At 41.1% G+C, this 23,724-nt stretch overlaps 1 protein-coding gene across 1 annotated transcript in view; it reads left to right on the top strand.

The window, feature by feature from the left end:
• LOC143788580 (tenascin-N-like) overlaps nucleotides 1-23,724 on the top strand; it is a 71,415-nt gene that overhangs the window by 11,402 nt on the left and 36,289 nt on the right. The window contains exons 2-6 of the mRNA XM_077278359.1: nucleotides 74-446; nucleotides 7,949-8,500; nucleotides 11,721-12,095; nucleotides 13,697-13,960; nucleotides 15,325-15,510. Of these exons, the coding sequence (XP_077134474.1) occupies nucleotides 95-446; nucleotides 7,949-8,500; nucleotides 11,721-12,095; nucleotides 13,697-13,960; nucleotides 15,325-15,510 (1,729 nt within the window). The 5' untranslated portion in view covers nucleotides 74-94. The remainder of the gene's footprint in view (nucleotides 1-73; nucleotides 447-7,948; nucleotides 8,501-11,720; nucleotides 12,096-13,696; nucleotides 13,961-15,324; nucleotides 15,511-23,724) is intronic.

Genomic DNA, 23,724 nt, shown 5'->3' on the forward strand with positions numbered 1-23,724 from the left:
TATGATCAGCGCAATTCTAATTGTAATTATTAACACTGTGTGAAATTCATTCCTTTTGTTTATTCCCATGCAGTGCTCCTGGTGAGGACTCACAATGGACCCCTTACCATTATGGAGAGTTTTGGCTGCGCTTCTTCTCTGCTGTCCTTTTTACCTTCTGACTTCTGGAGCCTCCATTAAAGTCCCAGAAAGCAAGAGCTGCAGCAGCGAGAAGGCGCTGTCCATCACCCACATCTACAGTGTGCCAGGGGAAGACAACGAGCAGCTCCAAACCATGGAATCAGATGATAACAAGCTGGTGTTCAGGCACCTCCTGCGGCTCCAGAACCCTGCAGAGGAATGTCAGAAGAATGCCTTCCTAGATGACCTCCTCGCCAGATTGCAAGCATTAGAATTGGGGATGAAAGAAATGAAGGAGCAGTATGAGGGATGCTGTGGAGCTGCAGGTAACTAACTGCATGGAGATGTGGGCCATTCAGTGCCAGGTCAATATTACTAAACACCAAAAGCCCTATTCACCATTTGCATTTTTTTTCCATTTACTTTTTTGGCACCAAATGCTTCAAAATAGCCCACATAGTTTATACATTTTGCGAAAAATGCCCTTTATTTTTGCCTTTAGTCTTTTTTTTTACTTTTCAGGTCAAAAATAAAATGTTACGAAATTTGTGCGAAAAGTTGAGACTTACATAAAATCTCTACAGGGTGGACACTGGAGTACATTTACACTTTTTGAAAATTTGCAATTGATGAATCAAATAAAAACATGCGGAAACTTAAACCATGACCTGAATGGTGAATATGAATAAACGAGCAAACGGAAAAAAGCAAAACAGGCAAACACATAAAATACACTTTAAGAGAGGTGTAAATAAAAAGAAAAATAAGACACAAATTAAGAACAGATGAACAACATAAAAAGCTGGCAAAAAAAGGCTTAAATGCAATAATAAATTGGGCCTTAAAGGGGTTTTCCCGCAAACAAAAGTTCATTTTAATCAATAGATCTTGGAATAATAGCAAGTTCCACAATTGGTTGTGTTTAAAAAAAAATGTTCCTGTGCCGAGATAATCTTTAAAATGTGCCCCTGCTGTGTACTGTGTAATGGCTGTGTCTGACAGTGCAGGAACATAGTCTGATCATACCCATCTCCTGGGCAGGGGAGGAAGCAAAAAAGTATACAGACATTACAGCATGGGATCACAGCTGATTCTTCTTGTGAGGTAATGCATTTCCCTGCCTGCTTTAAAAAAAATGTTTCAAAGAAAGAATTATTTGCGATTCTGTGCTGTAATGTCGGTATACTCTTTTTATACCCTCCCCTGCCCAGGAGCTGTGGTATGATCAGACCATGTCCCTGTACGGTCAGATACGTCCATTACACAGTACATAGCAGCACATTTATAAGATTATCTCAGCACAGGAACATTTTTTTTCAACACATCCAATTATGGAACTTATTATTATTCCAAGATCTATTGATTAAAATGAACTTTGTTCATAGGAAAACCCCTTTAAATTTTGGAATCTTGTCTCTTTCTACGATGTTCAAAAACAGTGCACAGGTTATGGATGTCGCCCTCCTTCAGTAAAATATTGAGCTACTATGCAAGATCACTTCATTATAAGATATCTGAGATTTTGAGAAGTAATTGTTTTCCAGTGGTAATTAGTCTGAAGGAGTTCAGTATTCAGGGGCATAGCTATAAAGGGTGCACAGGCTGCAGTCACACCGGGATTTTGGCATCTGAGTTTGCTCAAAACCTCACCATATGAGTCTTTTTTAGAATTTGCACATTTGCAAGATTTTTAATTGGGGTCTAGTAGCAATTAGCACCACTCCATTTATTTCATATGAAGTCTTAATATGAATTAAAGGGGTGTACACTTTTTTTTAAACAAATACATTGGATATATGATTTGTGTGGTTATCGCTAAATATATTATTATTATTATTTATATAGCACCATTGATTCCATGGTGCTGTACATGAGAAGGGGTTACATACAAGTTACAGATATCACTTACAGTAAACAAACTAACAATGACAGACTGATACAGAGGGGCGAAGACCCTGCCCTTGTGGGCTTACATTCTACAGGATGGTGGGGAAGGAGACAGTAGGTTGAGGGTTGCAGGAGCTCCGGCATTGGTGAGGCGGTAGCTTCGATAGTGATGAGGCGGCAGCGGTGTCAGTGCAGGCTGTAGGCTTTCCTGAAGAGATGAGTTTTCAGGTTCCAATTATTCTAATATATATTCTAATATAATATTATAATATTATAATATATTCTAATATATAAACATTAGACTTGGTGCAAATTGATTTGCAGGACCAGGCCCACTGACAACTTCAGTAATCAGTTGCCTCTGTACAAGAGTCCTGAGGAACACCTTGTACCCTCCAACAAATCCAGCTGTTCTTTTAATTAGCCGGCCTGGTATGATGTCCTGTTTGCAGAATGAAGCACATGTGACTTTGTGCCAGGCTGGTTAGTCAAAAGAGGAACCACACACACCGGGAGGTGGGAGGTAGTCCTCAGGGCTCCCGTCTACCGGCCACAGATCACTGATTTGGCTGAAGGAGCAGGTCTTCCAAATCAATTTGAACCATCCATACTCCTCAGAGGTGAACCCCCTTACACAGTATGGTGCCACTAGAATCTTTCCCACCAGCCTATGATGCCTTAAAATGCCCCTCTACTCCATCCTAGTAGTGCCCTGGTCATATGAGCTGGATGGTGGAGCAGGGAGCTGAAGACTCCCTACTCCACCATTGTATTGAACAGTGCCTGCATCTTCAAGATGAATCGAGACATATCGCCAACCTACTAGGACAGAGGGACATCTTCTCAAATATGGGGCGGCTGGATCCAGGATGGTTGGGAGGTATTACAGGTTCCCCTCCTGTCCTCCTCCACTTACTAGTTCCACCTTCCTCACAGCCTGCCCAGGTCTCCTGTTCTCGAGGTGACTGCTGGTGGAGGAGTAGCATGTGACCGGACCTGTCCATCAACCTTCTCCAATAGAAAAAAAGCTTTCCCATATTCCATCTTTTCCAATTGGAGGAGGCTGACGGACAAATCCGGTCACACACTCCTGCATCAGCAGACATCTTGAGAACAGGAGACCTGGGCAGGCTGTAAGGAAGGTGGTACTAATAAGTGGAGGAGGACAGGAGGAGAACCTGTAATACCTCCCAACCATCCTGGATCCAATGGTAGAGCTGTGCAGTCTGTGAAGAAGGAAATCGTGTTATACTCATATAATAGTATAAATGGTATATATTATATATTAGTATTTGTCAAAAAGTCATGTCCACAAGACGTTTGTGAAAATAAAGATAAAGTGAACAACCCCTTAAAGGAATATGAAAAAACAGCTATTTTACTTATCACACCCTACAATTCATCTTCTGGCTCTGAGTACAATTAATAGTTAATTTTATCTAAATATTCACATTTTATTCCTCCATTACTCAAACATAGAAGCAGAACTCACATTGTTGGCTTATGGATGCCGCACGTGTGCTGAGAATATGCTTCTTTCAAGGACGTTGGTCATCTGCCGCACCAATGTCTATTAATTCCCCCGGATCCCAATTATAAGATTAATAATTAAAGCCTGGCATGACTCTTAAGTCTTCTCTTTAATCTTTGATGATATATCTCCAGATAAAGTGTCCCGGGAGATACATTTTTATGACATTTTCTCATAGATATTTGGTCAAATTAGTATAATTGAATTCTGCTGCTCAATGTTACGTCCCTATCTAAGGATGGCCGTGCTTTACTGCTAGAGAGTGATAGTGGGACTGGTAATAAATGAGGAGTTAAGCACTTTCTTATTGCTATATTGTCTGATATATATATTTTTCATCATGGGGTATACATCAACGAGGGCAACTCAAAATTAAAGGGGTTATTCTCATGTTCAATAATTGAGTATTGTTTGATAGTGCTTGTAAATATAAGCACGTTTTCAATTTACTGCTTTTTAAAATTTGCTGCCATTCTTGAGATATTAACACTTTTCTTATATTTACAGTATGTTGCCTTGGAAACCGACTACCGCTGTTAGACAGCAGAACATGCATTTTGCTTACAGAGTTCTTTTCTCTTCAACACTGTTTTTGAAGCCAGGCCAGGATTGCTAAGGATCACTATTACATCCTAATCCCAGTCAGTTTACCACAGTGCTTACAATCTATACAGCAGCGATGGTCGGTTTCCTAGGCAACCAGATGTAGCCAAAAGAAAAATGTTAATATCTCAAGAACGGCTGCAAATCTTAATAAGCAGTAAATTGCAAAAGTGCTTTAAGCAAATTCAGTATGGCCACCATTCTACCTATTAATGTTGCTATTAGCTCATATTCACCCAAAGTAGTGCTGTGGATCTGTGCAGCATTGCATTGTCCTTACAATGTTAGTGGTCCACGGACATAGTATATGGGCATGTGAAGGGGCTAGGGTTGAACCAAATTGCTGTAAATACATAAATGGTTATGTGTGCAGCTTATTTAGGAAATTGCTATATCCATAAGTAGTTGGTGGTCAAATCACTGATAAAATGTCAAGAGTCTTCTCATACCCTCTCATATATGTCTGGTGGTCACAGCTGAATGCAAATATGCCATCTCAATAGCCAGAGAGAGATCAATTGCTGCGATCCATCTCTGGAATTGCTTATCTTTGGAAAACTATAGGAATGACCTGCAAAAAGTATGAACTCTCCAAATCCACGCTAGTGTTAGGATCATGTTCCCAGATATGTCCCTCCTTACGTTTGTTCTTGGCTTGACATATCACGAGAATGGCGGCTTGGCATGACATGAACTTTGAAAAACAAAAACAAAAAAAAACTTGTTTTGTGATACTCTGTCACTATATGTTTATGCTCTAGGTGTCAGCATGTGGCCATCTAGTGGTTGTCATATGAATTGCAGCCTTTTTTTGCAGCATGTTATAATTATTATCAGAAATTAAAGCCCTTGACCAATTTTGAGCCAAGGTCAGGGTAGACATATATATATATATATATATATATATATATATATATATATATATATATATATATATATATATATATATATATATATATATATATATATATATATATACAGACTTCAGATCTACTATTTTTTCTCTAGATATTCCATTTCCCCCCAGAATAAAAGTAGTCCTCCCCTGGAAGCAGCAATTTGCCCCCACGTCCAATATTTCCATGCCCACTTAGCTACATAGTAGAATTGCTACTACTTTTTGATTGCAGTTTTGATGGTCTTAACTGCAATCTTTGGCCATGGAAATGAACGCAATAGGACCATTTGTTTCTTCTATGACTCGTCCTTTCCTGTTGCTCTTTATAAGATTATTCAGAGGCTGAAAACCACAATCAAACATGTCTAACTACTGAATATGGCAAGTTAACAATATTGTTCAGCTTTTTATTAATATCCTCTATTATTGTAGAGTTGGTAAGGATTAAAAAAAAAAAAGAGAGCCAGGACCTGATAATTATCTTGGGGACTTTTCTAGCTAATTAATTTCAGATACTGCTCGAAGTGATTAAAGCAGTAGATCAAAGGGAGCCACAGATATCCTGCCATTCTGAAACACTCCACTAGATGGCGCTTTGCACCAGAAGAGAATAAACTGCATAGGCGATATATATAAAATATTGACGCTGTAAATTATAAAAAAACGCTGAAACTTCCATGAAGACCTGATAAATTCGGCGTTATTGCCCATAAAATTCCTCAATTTTTGCAACCATCAGTTCTCTACAAATAAACCAGTGTAATAATCTCATGCTTGAGAGGAAAGGAAATGTGTAAGATCCTTTGAATTTGCTTAGTAAATTGGCCAAGTAAAATATTTGATAAAAGATGCGTGTTCAGAGCGCTACTTCTAGTTCTAAGTCTCTGTATTGATGCAATTTAATACCATTTTAATTGAAGCTCCCGCAGTGATATTATGTTGTCGCGAAGGATTGTGGGAAGCCTTCAGATTTCAGGTGTTAGCGATACTTCTTAATTATCTTTATTTATTCCCTCTTCATTCTCATGATCTTCGCACAGTTTCCATAGTTAACCTGCTGGTATTTTTTTTCTAATTTCAAAGAAATTATGTCCCTAATGGGCAATCAGAACGGTGACTTATTATAAGAGAAGTTGGTGAAAAACGAAAGGCTAAAAATACTGTTTAAAGGGAAGCGATCATCAGAAAATTACCTATTTTTTTTTAAATCAGGTTTTTGTGTTACATATATTTTTGGCATTTTTTTCACAATTTTTAAAACCAAAATGATAAAGTATTCCTTTGTCAAAATGGCCACTGAGGGTTTTTTAGACTGTTCTTTCAGGAAGAGTTTTTAATAGCCTCATTATCTTCAGAGGCAGGATTACACTGACTGATAACACTTCTGTACACACTTAATAGACAGGATCCGCTAGTCACATTAGGCGATGTCACAGCTCCTCTGCTCCCCTTGCGTTCACACTGACCTTTGCACATGCCCATTAGATGCTTCCGTGCAACAGATACGAAAGAGTCTATTCCTTGTGACTAATGTACATGTGTTGTTTCCTGAAACTACTGGAAAGTTAGAGCCTAACAAATCCCCAGTGGCCGGAGTGAAAATCGCAAGATTATTATTTTTTATTTTAATACGTATTGTGATATGGAAAAAGATTGGCAAAAAGTAACAAACCCCCCCAAAACATTTAACACACTAAAACACATTTAAGCAATAGGTAATTTTCTGATGATAGCTTCCCTTTAAGCTAGACCAAAATGATGAACATAAAATATACAGATGAGCAAAAATGTGTACGAAGAGCTGCAAAGGGTGATTGGTCATGTTACTGTCTATTATAAAATACCTCAATGACCAAAAACTGCAGAATTGGCATACTTAATATAGAATATTTATACAATAAGATATGTACCACTTTGCTGTCGAACAGCCACGGGGACTAAAACATATTTTTCGAGCACGCTGAAGACACTCAGATAACACCTTATCCGATGACGCTCCCTCATCACTATTGATTTTCTAAATATTTTAATAATATAAATCTTGCAATTGTAAGGTGCATTTGCATTCTGTGCCCTACTCAATACTTTGTAGAACCACCTTTTGATGCAATTCCTGCTGCAAGTCTTTTGGGTATTTCTCTACCAGCTTTGCACATCTAGAGGTGACATTTTGCCCATTCTCCTTTGCACACTCGCCCTAACTCAGTGAGATTGGATGGAGACATCTGTGAACAGCAATTTTCAAGTCTTGCCACAGATTCTAAATGGGGTTTAGGTCTGGACTGTGACATTCACACACATGAATAGGCTTTGATCTAAACCATCCATTGTAGCTCTGGCAGGATGTTTAGGGTTGTTGTCCTGCTGGAGGGTGAACCTACACCCCAGTCTCAAGTCTTTTGTACCCTCTAAAAGGTTTTCTTCCAGGATTGTCCTGTATTTAGTTCCATCAATCTTGCCATCAATGCTGACCAGCTTCCCTGCCCCTGCTGAAGAAAAGCATCTCCACAGCATGATGCTATCACCACCCTGTGTGACGGTGGGGATGGTGTTTTTAGGATGATATTCAGTATTTCTTTTGCGGTACACATAAAGTTTTGCATTTACCCCAAAAAGTTATTATTTGGTCTTATCTGACCAGAGCACCTTCTTCCACATGCTAGCTGTGTCTCCAACACATTTTTTGTAAAGCTTCAAACGGGACTTCTTATGTATTGCTTTCAAAAATGGCTTTCTTTTTGCCACTCTTCCAAAACTTGTCCCCAGAGGTGGACAACCCCTTTAATTTCAAGTCCTTTAGCAAACGTCCAGGTTTAATGACAGTCTGAAAAATAATTATATATATATATCTGACTTCATCATGAATTTGCACAGATATTTCATTTAATCTCTTTTTTCACCACTTCAAGGTAAATGTAGCGGGAATGGAAAGTATGTCCCAGCATTAGGCCAATGTCAGTGTGACGAGGGCTGGGAAGGACCGGACTGTTCCATAAAGAAGTGCAACCCTGACTGCGGCAAGTTTGGTACCTGCGTTGGTGGAGTTTGTATATGCGCAGAGGGATACTCAGGCCCGGCCTGCAGAAAGAAGAAATGCCCAGTTGATTGTGGTGAATTCGGGAAATGCGTCGATGGCGCATGTGTATGTGCAGAAGGATACACTGGTGTGGACTGCAAAGAGAAAAGATGCGCTGTCGACTGTCGACCCAACGGCCGGTGTGTAAATGGCGCATGTGTATGTGCAGAAGGTTACACCGGTGTGAGCTGCAAAGAGAAAAAATGCGCCGTTGACTGTCGACCCAATGGCCGGTGTGTAAATGGCGCATGTGTATGTGCAGAAGGATACACCGGTGTGAGCTGCAAAGAGAAAAAATGCGCCGTCGACTGTCGACCCAACGGCCGGTGTGTAAATGGCGTCTGCGTCTGTGATGAAGGTTTCATGGGAGCTGACTGCTCTGTAGGTAAGAAGCTTCAACCAACTAGCGCCTCTTTATGTTGACTGACCGCGTGTCTCCATATTGGTTTCTCCAAGAGTGATAATGGCACACTGGAATATATTCGATAACGGTGACCCCTGCAGATGGTGTAGGGCCCATCGTCAGTCCAGTGGTCTACATTTTGCACCATCCAACATTTGCACTATATTTATTATAGGGTGCACTTTTGGTTGGTGCATTTTAAGATCTCAGACAAAATATTCTGCTATGACCATAGTAGATACAGTATGTGCTGAAATTATGCACCTATTCTATTCACTCATCTTGGTCCATATGGCATTAATATTGTCTTCGTGGAAACCTTGTCCACTTTTCAAGTCACAAAAATGGCAAAATCGTGTTGCACATTAAGATATACCCTTAAAGTGAACCTGACAGCTGATATATGCTGCCTGATCCACGGGCAGCACGTATCAGCCACTGGCAGTATGATCTCTGCCATGTACATTCTAGTATGAAATGCAACGGCATTTCATAGAAAAACCTACTTTAAAAGCCGCTGGGGACTGAGCCGCACTGTAGACCAGCGAGTGAGTCCTCAGTGGCTTCTCCCAGCCCACTGCCGTGGATGGACAGGTCTCTGCCTATGTATAGGCAGAGACCTGTCTATTCAGGGGAGAAGCTGCCGAGTCCCATTTGTCTGACTATTCTACAGCGCAGCTTGGTCCCCAGAAGCTTTTAAAGTAGGTTTTTCCTAAAACACCGCAGCATTTTAGAGTCAAACATACATGGCTGAGATCATACAGTCAGTCCCTGATACATGCTGCCTGTGGATCGGGCAGCATGTATTAGCTGTCAGGTTCCCTATAAAGGTGTCTTTCTATTTCACTCATATATGCCTTAACTGTCTTGTAGATGCACATCCCACATCAGGGATCCATATCTATCTCTTGACTCCTGTCTCGTGGTTGCTATCTATAAATTTCCACACTGTCCACTAGGCTTCATACTAGACTCATTCCTGCTCTTTTCATAAACAACAATAGACTGGCACTGACCCTGTTGAACTGTATATAAGGGGTTTTTGGCAGCAAGCTTTGATCTGGGCAGTTGCGAAGGGAAGGGGAAGGAGGTGAGCTGTAACATCAGCTATTGTATTTTATATAGATGTCTTACCTATCATTGCAATCTTGTCTGTAATGATAATGAGACTGTTGAAAAATTCTTCTGTAAAGAACAATAGCCAACATGAAAAATACAGGTTTTCCAATTGTTAGATGTAGACAGTAATGTAGAATGTTATAAATAAATATATATATATATATATATATATATATATATATATATATATATATGTAGAATATTCATATACATATGTAGCAAAACATAAAAACTTGATTTAAATACTGGGTAATTTTCATGTTTTGTCTTGGATTTTACATTCATTTTTTTTTTTTTTTATCTTCAAGCTTTCCGTATGCCAGCGGCGGTAAAACATGCTTTTAATTTTGACATTTGAAGCAATATTGTCTTAAATGTCACCAACAAGATGATTTATAGAAACTAGAGTTAAGACATATTCGTGGCCTTTCTCATAGCAGCTGCACATTTGTTTCCAAGCTTTGTTGAAATGATATAACTGATATGGGGGAGGATCACTAGTATAAAAGATCATAACTGATGGTTTGTAGCTTTTTTGTACTCATTCTTCAAGACACAAAGCATCAATGGTCATGGAAATCCTTTCTGTTCTATTGATGTAATGGAATTTCCAGTACTATGGACCAACATGGTAGGTACACCGAGGACATGAGCTGTGGATCTCCGGCTTTGCCCTCAAAATAGATCAATGTCTCCCATGGTTTACTCTGCATCTAAATATAAGGGCAAACGGGGGGAGGGGTTCACACTTGTTGTCTCTCCTGCCTTTATGTTTGTGCTCAAACACATCCCAAATAATCCTGATGAATTCCATTAGGATATTACATTTTCTGATGGAAACTAAGTAACCCTCTAGGAGACTAGCCACTGCCGATAAAATGTAGAGGTGGCCGGTAACTAAGGCAATGAGCTGTAAACTATAAAATTAAAAATCCCTCCTTTCTTGAGAGTGTTTTTTCTGTCACTTTGCACAACTTATGAAATTTAAATAGATATAGGATAGATAATAGATAGATAGATATGAGATGGATGAATATGAAATAGACAAAGAGATGGATAAGTAGTTAGGTAAATAGGTAGATAGGTGAAAGTTAAACCAAATTCATTATCTCTCCTCCATCATACCTTACTCCCCTATCCAATCTTTCTATCACAGTAAATGACACCTCACTTTCCCCTGTACTGGAAGTCACTGTCTCAGAGTTACCTTTGACTTTGCCCTTGTCCTTCAAACCGTACATCCAAGCTCTCACCACGTCCTGCTGCCTTCAACTCCAAATTATTTCCAGAATTCATCTTTTCCTCTACCCTGTCTACTGTAAGGTTAGTTTAGCCTGGAACACTGTAATATCCTCCTCTGTGGCCTTCCTGGTACCACTCTTGCACCTCTGCAGTCCTTCCTTAACTCTGCTGGCCGTCTAATCCACCTTTCTCCTTGGTACTCCCCACCTTCTCAATTCTGCAAATTCCTTTATTGACTCCCATTTCCCAAAGGAATCCAGATCAAACTACTAACCTTGACCTAGAAAGCTGTCCGTAATCTGTCTCTGCCTTATATCTCTGATCTAATCTTCCGATATCCTCCCATGCGTAATGTCCTGTCCTTCCAAGACCTTCTTTTCTCCTCCACACTTGTACATTCATCACCCAACCGCATCCAAGACTTCCCCCAGATTAGCCCCCATCCTCTGGAATTCTGTGCCCCAACATGTCCGATTCCACCACATTCAGAACTTTCAGACGGAATTTGAAAACCCCAGAAAGATTACAGTCTGCACTGACCCCGCTGTCATTTCACCACTAACGGAGCTGCCGCAACCCTCAACCTATTGTGTCCTTCCCCATTACCCTGTAGAGTGTAAGCCCACGAGGCCAAGGTCCCATCCCCTCTGTATCCGTCTGTCATTGTTAGTTTCTTCACTGTAATTTATATCTGTAATTTGTATGTAACCCCTTCTCATGTACACCACCATGGAATCAATGTGCTATATAAATAATACTAATAGTTTCACAGATATGAGATAGAATAATAGATTTCTGTATACAACATCCCATAACAAGCTTTGATATCTCTCTTTTTCAGAGATGGCCGGTCTTTGCAATTTTAATGGCAGATATAATCCCGTCACTCGTACATGTGTGTGTGATGAAGGTTGGGAAGGTCCAGACTGTTCTCAGAGAAGTTGCCCCAACAACTGCGCTAACAATGGCGTATGCATCAATGGCGTTTGCCAATGTGCAGTTGGTTTCACCGGCCCGGACTGCAGTGAGAGGGCATGCCTTTTGGATTGTGGTGAAAATGGCAGATGTGTCGATGGTGCCTGCCAGTGTAATGTGGGATTCACAGGAGTCACCTGCCTTGAGGAGGACTGTCTTGTTAATTGTGGCGAAAATGGCCGTTGCGACGGTGGCCAGTGCTTCTGTGAGGAGGGCTTCTTTGGTGAATCCTGCTCAGAAGGTAAGATACGAGTCTGAGGAACCTTTAATGAGTTCTTCCTTATATTGTGGGATCTCATGAAGACAACACCATTGCTTTTGCACTATTAGAGCAAATGGAAATAATGGGGAGAGATCTGAAACTCAAAACTCCATCTTACTCCATGTATTATGTTGTGGTATCACAACTGCTTTCTACGGATTTATTTTGTCTACGAAAAAGAACGGCTCCATATATACAGCGATATGAATGGCAAATAAAGCAAAAACTTATATCTCATTAGAGCCATCAAATAACACATTTGTCAGGCAGCTACATTATAAAGGATGCAAAATGTTAGTTGTACTAACTGCTAAATAAGCAACTACTAATAATAAGATGTAAAGAAAAAAATTAGATAAACACCAATTCTTATAGAATTTTCAACTTCAAACTACCGTAAGTCACTATATTGTTGAAAACCAATTGTTATACAATAAAATATCCCAAAATAGTTGATTATTTTTTTTTACGCCATTAGCGATCAGCTCATTTAAGATACTGTGGCACACCAACAGATCAACAGTCCAAATTTGAGATCTTTGGTTCCAACCACCGTGTCTTTGTGCGACGCAGAAAAGGTGAACGGATGGACTCTACATGCCTGGTTCCCACCGTGAAGCATGGAGGAGGAGGTGTGATGGTGTGGGGGGGCTTTGCTGGTGACACTGTTGGGGATTTATTCAAAATTGAAGGCACACTGAACCAGCATGGCTACCACAGCATCTTTCAGCGGCATGCTATTCCATCCGTTGCGCGTTTAGTTGGACCATCATTTATTTTTAAACAGGACAATGACCCCAAACACACCTCCAGGCTCTACTTTGAAGAACCTAGAATATAAGACATAATTTCAGTGGTTTCACACTTTTTTGTTAAGTACGTAATTCCACATGTGTTAATTCATAGTTTTGATGCCTTCAGTGTGAATGTACAATTTTCATAGTCATGAAAATACAGAAAAATCTTTAAATGAGAAGGTGTGTCCAAACCTTTGGTCTGTACTATATATATATATATATATATATATATATATATATATAGGCATTTAGCATCTTAGCAATTGTGCCATACTGTGCCAAATTAAAAACTGCATGTTGTATTCGTGCCCTGCAATGGAGGAATGCCACTTCCCGAAAAGTTACCTAAATAACAATGCCACTACACTGCAAAAAATAATATCTGTACAATGTAAAAGCAATCATGCAGTATTATAGATAAAGTAACGCAATGGTGCTTAACAACGCAAATAAATAATGAATAAAACTGATACAATTCATAATTGGTCAAACGCGTGGGCTGCCCTTCTGCAAGGTCAGATATTGCCCTTCGGTGAGCACACAAGATGAACATCGCTGGGGCTCATCCGGATTATACGGCACATGATAATTGACCAGTACTACTTGCAGTATAATAAACAGCAGGTTTTTATGTATAATTTTCTTATGTATTTTTGTTTTTTTTATTTTGATCAGTGTAAACATGTTCTTGTTTGATAAAAGAAGTACAAAGATGTGATTCCTCACCCGCTGTTTCAGTGTCAGTGATTATTATAAGTAATTTACCTATTTGCTTTATGACAGTGATGGCCGTACAGAACTTACGTCTCATCAGCACAACAGAGGACTCTCTGAACGTTGCCTGGGATCTGCTGGTGGAAGTAGATTATTATTATATTAGTTATTATCCTTTTGGAGATGAAAGCCAGAAACGTCAAATTAAGGTTTCTGCAAACCAAGACTTTTACCAGATTGGCGGTCTGAACCCCAGCACATTGTACAAAGTAATGATGTACCAAGTGAAGAATGGTGTGACCAGTGATCCAGCCGAGATTCAAGGCCGAACTGGTAAGAAGTGTCACAAAAAGTCCTTCCTTCTCTCCTGACTCTCTTTCTCCCCTCTTTATCTTTTTCCACTCCTTCCTAACTTTTTTCCCACTCGCTTTCTCTTTCTTCCACTGACTTTCTTTCTCTCATGCGCTTTCTCTCTTTCTTCCTTCCTTCCTGACTTTCTTTCTCCCGCTCTTTCTCTTTCTTTCTCCCTTCCTTCCTGACTTCCTTTCTCCCGCTCTCTCTTTCTTCCTTTGTGATTTTCTTTCTCCCGCTCTTTCTCTTTCTTCCTTCCTGACTTTCTATCTCCCGCTCTTTCTCTTTCTTCCTTCCTTCCTGACTTTCTTTCTCCTGCTCTCTTTCTTCCTTCCTTCCTGACTTTCTTTCTCCCGCTCTCTCTTTCTGTCTTCCTTCCTTCCTGAATTTCATTCTCCCGTTCTCTCTTTCTTCCTTCCTTCCTGTCTCCCACTCTTTCTCTTTCTTCCTTCCTTCCTGACTTTCTTTCTCCCGCTCTCTCTTTCTGTCTTCCTTCCTTCCTGAATTTCGTTCTCTCTTTCTTCCTTCCTTCCTTTCTGTCTCCCACTCTTTCTCTTTCTTCCTGACTTTCTTTCTCCTGCTCTTTCTTTCTTCCTCCCTGATTTTCTATCTCCCGCTCTTTCTCTTTATTCCTTCCTTCCTGACTTTCTTTCTCCTGCACTCTTTCTCTTGCTTCCTTCCTTCCTGACTTTTTGTCTTCTGCTCTTTCTCTTTCTTCCTGCCTTCCTTTCTAACGTTCTTTCTCCTGCTCGCTCTTTTTCTTCCTTCTTTCATGTTGCTGATAAAACCTACCACACCATAGCCACCTTGGACAGGAAGACTCAATTATTTTTTTGCCACTTTTCATGAGTGTTCTGTAAATACGGTATATGACTTGTCACAACAAGACGTCTGACAGTTTCTCTCCACCCAATTAAATAAGGGATGCATCCAACATGTGCTGGCAACCTATCTACTGGGGCCCTAAAACAGTTACATGCTCTGTGTAATTAGTTCTTTTTTTCTTTCTTTCTTTCTTTCTTTCTTTCTTTCTTTCTTTCTTTCTTTCTTTCTTTCTTTCTTTCTTTCCCAGTTTCAATTGATCTTTAGAGGATGAATAATTTTCAGATTTTACATAGAAAAGAAACAGTCCTCATACTGTAAATCCTACTGATGCTGGGATACTGAGAACAAGAGATATCTCATTTTGACATCTCAGTGTGTATGAGCAGCCTTCCGAAGGCCGGTTTGGCTTGCCTACATCCAGTTCCTCATTCTTGACTGATGTGATATACGACACATAGACTTGTCCATGTTACATGGATTTTCTTGCAGTAGAGGAAGTCATCTTTACATTCTATTTTCAGATGACTCTGCTCTAGGAACGCTCTGGGTGACTGAAGAGACGGAGGATTCCTTGGATGTGGAGTGGGAGAATCCTGATATTAGAGTAGATTACTTTAAACTGAAGTATGCTGCCCAACCCGGAGGAGCGGAGACTGAGGTCCAAGTGTCCCAAAGCACAGACCCCAAGACAAGATACATCATTAAAGGTGGGTAATCCAAAGTTCTCTTCATACAATCATAATCTGTGACCTTTTTCCAATATATGGTCACTTCATAATTATTTGCAGTGCAACATGCCAAGGTATAAGGGTTCTGTACTTTTTCAGTACAAGACTATGTGCATCTGGCACTTATAGCACTTCGCTCTTCTCTTCTCTCAGTGTTAGGGCTCATACTGAAATGCGAGAAACTCGGACGAGTCTCGCACGTCAATACCAGGCACTGCTGTGGGCACTCGGATCGGAGCGCTCAGCTGCATCAAAATACATGCAGCTGAGCGCTCCAATCTGAGTGCCGGGTGCAGTGCCGGGTATTGACGTGCGAGACTCGTCCGAGTTTCTCGCATGTGAATATGAGCCCTTAGAGTTAGAAGCAGGGAGGGCATGTACATGTATTTCTGCAGCATAGAAAAAGTGGAAAGTATATTATGGAAGGCAGAGAAAACAGGCTACAAAAAGGAGAAAACACATGAAAAGGAAATCTGAACAGGATAGAAGATGTTCTGATATATGAGAAGTGAAAACAGCAGCACCCTGAATGCACACATACCTTACATCCAGCCTATATTACTGGGAGAAACACTCATACAAAAAAAAAATCTGAGGTTTGGATCTGCACATCTGAAAATGAATGAAAGAAGATTGTAAAGGGAAGCTTGGAAACGTTATCAACTAAAGATGTCCACTTACATACAGAATTTTTTATTTTTTTTGCACGTCAAAGGTGTCCAAAGCATGTAGGCATTGTTTAACGTAGCCCTGCTACATCTATGCATAGGGGGTGCATGGAAATCATAAGGCCCCATATCAAACTTTAGATTGGTCTTCTGTATCTACTTATATCTCTGTGAACTATACTGCTTATCTGGTGACCCGAATTCACTAACACACCTTTATAGGAGTCGATAGAGCTCCCTGTCCCATTCTTTTCTTCACATAGTAAATAATAAAATTCTGTCTGCTTGCAGCCACTAATAGGGGCACTCAATGCATTTAGGTTTTTACTGCTAATACTGAATGCAGTCGTGATTGTTATTGTTTTATTGAATATTAGCATATTAGAGGCTGAAAAATTCTCCCATTTAGTAATTACCTAAAATAATTCTCCATGAAAAAACAATTCTGCATCATCTTGTCTTCAAATTCTATGTTGTGCCCTTCCTCTGTTATTTCTCCTAGAAATATATGAATAAGTTGACAATTGGGTGTTACCATTCTCCTCGTCAAAGGGTGTGTCCCTATAGAGTCAAAACTGATTGGATAATGTCAGAGTATGTGGGGCCAATAGTAATTAGTAACACCTTGTTGTCAGTTTATTCTAAAACTTCTAGGAGGAATAACAGAGGAACAGCACAATGCAGGGATCTAAGAATAGAAGCTGTTTTATTATTGCAAAAAAAAGCAGTTATTCACTAGAAAAATATTTGGAGAGATGAAAGATCCCTTTTTTATGAAATATCAAAAAAATGCCTATGGGCTTACCTTATCTTGTACACTGCCGAGTTGACCTGCAGCTGCATTTTAGTTTAATCTTACGCATGCTACCTAAAAAAAAGTCAAACACATATAGTAATATATATAATTGTTCCGAACCACTGTCTTCCTCGTATAAGTGAAAATATTAACTGGCCTTTAGTCCAAAAAACATGGGATCGTTGCCTTAAAAGAACACTCCATATTGTGTTATTGTTAGTTTACCTGATTCAGGGCTTAAAGGGAATCTGTCAGCAGGTTTTGGTATGTAATCTGACAACAGCATGAGTTAGGGCTTAAAACACCGATTTCAATGATGTATTACTTGTCAGGCTGTGTGCTGTTGTTTAGTTACAATGAAGATTTTACCACCTGGTGGTTATCATTGCTCAGGCTACAGCAGTGTGTGCATGCTAGTCTGACTCCACCCCCTCCTGTGATAAGCACCTCACTGTCTATAGACAATGTACACAGAGCCTGGTGTGGGCGGGGTTAGCTTTCTCAGCTCTGCTGCATTGCTAAATCTAAAAACTCTGATTGTGTCAGAACCGCCGCACCCAGTAAACTAAGTGATATATCATTGGATTCAGGGTCTCTTTGTCTATATTATGCTGCTCTCAGATGAGGTAGTGAAAATCTCCTGACAGATTCCCTTTAAAGGGTGCATCATTTCTTTTTTTCTGTATTTTTTCAATCTTTATGCCTTCTGGCTCAGGATTAGCTAAAACAATATTCTCTCTGAAGTTCCCATTATTAAAAATGGGTCAAAAGTATCTGGTGTAATGGAATAATTAAATGAGATTAGCTAATTTGTGTCTCCTATGGGAACAAGGACCAATGTCCAATGAGCCAAACGTCGGGTAATCATTTATTCATTTTTTACTTTATGATCTTGCCCACCATATTTATTCATTAGCATTTCTGATATCTGCTCTTTGGCGTCTTGTCTCCTGAAATCCAAATTGCTTTCATGTGACATGTTGAGTAACGGTATTTTACAGTGACTTCTGACACAGATGAAGTTTCACATAGATTTGGGGGGCCCGTCTGGAAATTGCTGTCAGTAGCGCTTTATTTTAACCATCTCCATATGTTCTCAGGCTGCTCTGAAAAGCCTGTAAAAGGGCTGCCAACGTATGGTTGGCCCCCAAGGTAACAAAGGAGATAAAAGGCCTATATTACGGTTATAACAGCCGAAACCGAAGCACCTACTCAAGCCGCCAATAAACGGAACAATCTTTATAATATACTAGATGGTATTCTAGAATATGCATGTCCACGAAGTATATTGCACAGCCCACGAAGTATATTGCACAGCCCACGTAGTATATTGCCCAGCCACGTAGTATATTGCCCAGTTACGTAGTATATTGCCCAGCCACGTAGTATATTGCCCAGCAACGTAGTATATTGCCCAGTTACGTAGTATATTGCCCAGTTACGTAGTATATTGCCCAGCCACGTAGTATATTGCCCAACCACGTAGTATATAGCACAGCCCACGTAGTATATTGCCCAGTTACGTAGTATATTGCCCAGTTACTTAGTATATTGCCCAGCCACGTAGTATATTGCCCAGTGACGTAGTATACAGCACAGAGCCAAGTAGTATATTGCACAGCGACGTAGTATACAGCACAGAGCCACATAGTATATTGCCCAGCCACATAGTATACGGCACAGCCCACGTAGTATATTGCCCAGCTACGTAGTATATTGCCCAGCCACGTAGTATATTGCCCAGCTACGTAGTATATTGCCCAACCACGTATGTCACAGGTTAAAAAATAAACATATACTCACCTTCCGAGGGTGCCCTTGTAGTTCTGTTGCCTGTGTTCGGTGCAGGCGGCAGCTTCCAGTCCCAGGGTGTGATGACGTCGTGGTCACATGACCGTGGCGTTATGGCAAGTCCTTCTTGCGCAGGCGCGCAAGACTTGTGATGACGTCGCGGTCACATGACCGTGACGTCATGGCAGGTCCTTCTCGCCAACGGAACCTGCCGCTTGCATGGACCGGTCACCGGAGCGTCGCGAGGAACGGGAAAGGCGGCGGAAGGTGAGTATATAATGATTTTTTATTTTTTTTATTATTTTTAACATTAGATGTTTTTACTATTGACGCTGCATAGGCAGCATCAATAGTAAAAACTTGGTCACGGTTAATAGCGGCGGTAACGGAGTGAGTTACCCGTGGCATAACGCGGTCCGTTACCGCTGGCATTAACCCTGTGTGAGCAGTGACTGTGGGGAGTATGGAGTGGGCGCCGGGCACTGACTGCAGGGTAGTAGGGAGGGACTAATCAGACTGTGCCCGTCGCTGATTGGTCGCGGCAGCCATGACAGGCAGCTGGCGCGACCAATCAGCGACGCGGGATTTCCGTGACGGAAGTTGCCGACAGAAAGACAGACAGACAGAAAGACGGAAGTACCCCTTAGACAATTATATACACTCACTGGCCACTTTATTAGGTACACCTGTCCAACTTCTTGTTAACACTTAATTTCTAATCAGCCAATCACATGGCGGCAACTCAGTGCATTTAGGCATGTAGACATGGTCAAGACAATCTCCTGCAGTTCAAACCGAGCATCAGTATGGGGAAGAAAGGTGATTTGAGTGCCTTTGAACGTGGCATGGTTGTTGGTGCCAGAAGGGCTGGTCTGAGTATTTCAGAAACTGCTGATCTACTGGGATTTTCACGCACAACCATCTCTAGGGTTTACAGAGAATGGTCCGAAAAAGAAAAAAAATCCAGTGAGCGGCAGTTCTGTGGGCGGAAATGCCTTGTTGATGCCAGAGGTCAGAGGAGAATGGGCAGACTGGTTCGAGCTGATAGAAAGGCAACAGTGACTCAACGCCACCCGTTACAACCAAGGTAGGCCTAAGAGCATCTCTGAAAGCACAGTGCGTCGAACTTTGAGGCAGATGGGCTACAGCAGCAGAAGACCACACCGGGTACCACTCCTTTCAGCTAAGAACAGGAAACTGAGGCTACAATTTGTACAAGCTCATCGAAATTGGACAGTAGAAGATTGGAAAAACGTTGCTTGGTATGATGAGTCTCGATTTCTGCTGCGACATTCGGATGGTAGGGTCAGAATTTGGCGTAAACAACATGAAAGCATGGATCCATCCTGCCTTGTATGGAGCATCTTTGGGATGTGCAGCCGACAAATCTGCGGCAACTGTGTGATGCCATCATGTCAATATGGACCAAAATCTCTGAGGAATGCTTCCAGCACCTTGTTGAATCTATGCCACGAAGAATTGAGGCAGTTCTGAAGGCAAAAGGGGGTCCAACCCGTTACTAGCATGGTGTACCTAATAAAGTGGCCGGTGAGTGTATATAGATATTTGTGTAATTTACAATTAATCCAATATTGTCTATAATAACCACGTGTTTCATTTATAGAAACATAAATGATGATTATAAAAAAATCAGTTCTCATACTTTGCACTCACGAGGGGCAATATCCCGAAACACTGTGCAAATTGAGATTCTGATTTGGCTTTTGTCCTAAGTCACATTTCAAGGCTCGTTAAAAGGTCGATAGTGACTTGTAGGATTTCTGCTTCCAACAGGTGGCACTGCAGAGTTCAAGTCCCCTTCCTCTTTGAAAAGGCATTTTGCATATATACAGTGGGGGAAATAAGTATTTGATCCCTTGCTGATTTTGTAAGTTTGCCCACTGACAAAGACATAAACAGTCTATAAGGATATCAAGGGCAAGATCATACAAATATCATTTTTTTTTTAATAAAACTGACGTCACATCCAAACATAAATCAAGACTGCACAGGTACTTACCTAGAGTCACCAACTCATATACAATCAAACAGATAAGGCAGCACTCTGTAGCGCTATAGCATGCAAACATAAAGTATGAAAATTGAATTGCATTACTGCACTAGAAATATGAAAAATTGAGAATGCTTAGCGCATAAATTAGCCAATCCATGTGTACCTGGCAGCCACGTTAAGGCAATTCTTGTTGTCAGGACCGAATGCCAATCCTCTCTTAGACAGTCTACATCTCTCAGGACATTAAAAATGGGTCCTGGCTGGGTCTTCCAGCAAGACAATGACCCAAAACATGCAACCAAGGCAACAAATAAGTGGCTCAAAAAGAAGCACATTAAGGTCATGGAGTGGCCTAGCCAGTCTCCAGACCATAATCCCATAGAAAACTTATGGAGGGAGGTGAAGCTCCGAGTTGCCAAGCGACAGACTCAAAATCTTAATGACTTAGAGATGATCTGCAAAGAGGAGTGGACCAAAATTCCTCCTGACATGTGCGCAAACCTCATCATCAACTACAAAAAACGTCTGACTGCTGTGCTTGCCAACAAGGGTTTTGCCACCAAGTATTAAGTCTTGTTTGCCAGAGGGATCAAATACTTATTTCTCACTGCAAAATGCAAAAAAAATTATATAATTTATACAATGTGATTTTTTAAAATTTATTTTTGATATTGTATCTCTCAATGTTAAAATTAACCTACCCTTAAACTTATAGACTGTTCATGTCTTTGTCAGTGAGCCAACTTACAAAATCAGCAAGGGAGCAAATAGTTATTTCCCTCACTGTATATAAAAAAAAAGAGAGTAAATAATCACAGTTTAGGAAGTATTTGCCTCCCTGTTAATGAATGTGGCGCACACTGCACAGGGGAGAGATGATGGGGTGAGGCCTTGAGACAGAGGCGTAGCTGCAGTGGGTGCCAGAGGTAGCCGTCGACCTAGGTCCTTGTGCCTTTCACATAAGCATGAAACATGGAGGGTGGAAAGGGGGGATTCCTCCTTATGGATATCATATTTGAGCCGACATTAACCCCTCTGTGACCTTAGACGTACTATCCCGTCAAGGTGACCTGGGCCTATCTGACCCTCGACGGGATAGTACGTCATAGCCGATCGGCCGCGCTCACGGGGGGAGCGCGGCCGATTGCGGCCGGGTGTCAGCTGACTATCGCAGCTGACATCCGGCACTATGTGCCAGGAGCGGTCATGGACCGCCCCCGGCACATTAACCCCCGGCACACCGCGATCAAACATGATCGCGGTGTACCGGCGGTATAGGGAAGCATCGCGCAGGGAGGGGGCTCCCTGCGGGCTTCCCTGAGACCCCCGGAGCAACGCGATGTGATCGCGTTGCTCCGAGGGTCTCCTACCTCCCTCCTCGCCGCAGGTCCCGGATCCAAGATGGCCGGCGGCATCCGGGTCCTGCAGGGAGGGAGGTGGCTTACCGAGTGCCTGCTCAGAGCAGACACTTGGTAAGCCTGCAGCCCTGCACAGCAGATCGCAGATCTGGCAGAGTGCTGTGCACACTGCCAGATCAATGATCTGTGATGTCCCCCCCTGGGACAAAGTAAAAAAGTAAAAAAAAAATTCCCCACATGTGTGTAAAAAAAAAATAAAAAAAATATCCTAAATAAAGAAAAAAAAAAAAAAATTATTCCCATAAATACATTTCTTTAGCTAAATAAAATAAAAAAAACAATAAAAGTACACATATTTAGTATCGCCGCGTCCGTAACGACCCAATCTATAAAACTGCCCCACTAGTTAACCCCTTCAGTAAACACCGTAAGAAGAAAAAAAAAAAAACGAGGCAAAAAACAACGCTTTATTACCATACCGCCGAACAAAAAGTGGAATAACACGCGATCAAAAAGACTGATATAAATAACCATGGTACCGCTGAAAACGTCATCTTGTCCCGCAAAAAACGAGCTGCCATACAGCATCATCAGCAAAAAAATAAAAAAGTTATAGTCCTGAGAATAAAGCGATACCAAAATAATTATTTTTTCTATAAAATAGTTTTTATCGTATAAAAGCGCCAAAACATAAAAAAATGATATAAATGAATTATCGCTGTAATCGTACTGACCCGACGAATAAAACTGCTTTATACCATTCCGCGTTTGGTAAAATTGATAAACGCCTCCCCCAAAAGAAATTCATGAATAGCTGGTTTTTGATCACTCTGCCTCACAAAAATCGGAATAAAAAGCGATCAAAAAATGTCACGTGTCCGAAAATGTTACCAATAAAAACGTCAACGCGTCCCGCAAAAAACAAGATCTCACATAACTCTGTGGACTCAAATATGGAAAAATTACAGCTCTCAAAATGTGGTAACGCAAAAAATATTTTTTGCAATGAAAAGCGTCTTTCAGTGTGTGACGGCTGCCAATCATAAAAATCCGCTAAAAAAGCCACTATAAAAGTAAATCAAACCCCCCTTCATCACCACCTTAGTTAGGGAAAAAAAAAAATTAAAAAATGTATTTATTTCCATTTTCCCATTAGGGTTAGGGTTAGGGCTAGAGTTAGGACTAGAGTTAGGGCTAGGGTTAGGGCAAGGGTTAGGGCTAGGGTTAGGGCTAGGGTTGGGGCTAGGGTTAGGGCTAGAGTTAGGACTAGAGTTAGGGCTAGGGTTAGGGTTAGGGCAAGGGTTAGGGCTAGGGTTGGGGCTAGGGTTAGGGCTAGAGTTAGGACTAGAGTTAGGGCTAGGGTTAGGGTTAGGGCAAGGGTTAGGACTAGGGTTAGGGCTAGGGTTGGGGCTAGGGTTAGGGTTAGGGCTAGGGTTGGGGATAGGGTTAGGGCTAGGGTTAGGGCTAGGGTTAGGGCTAGTGTTACGGCTAGTGTTAGGGCTAGTGATAGGGCTAGGGTTATTGCTAGGGTTAGGGTTGGAGCTACAGTTAGGGTTGGGGCTAAAG

This window comes from Ranitomeya variabilis, chromosome 8, assembly GCF_051348905.1.
Source record: "Ranitomeya variabilis isolate aRanVar5 chromosome 8, aRanVar5.hap1, whole genome shotgun sequence".
NCBI lineage: Eukaryota > Metazoa > Chordata > Amphibia > Anura > Dendrobatidae > Ranitomeya > Ranitomeya variabilis.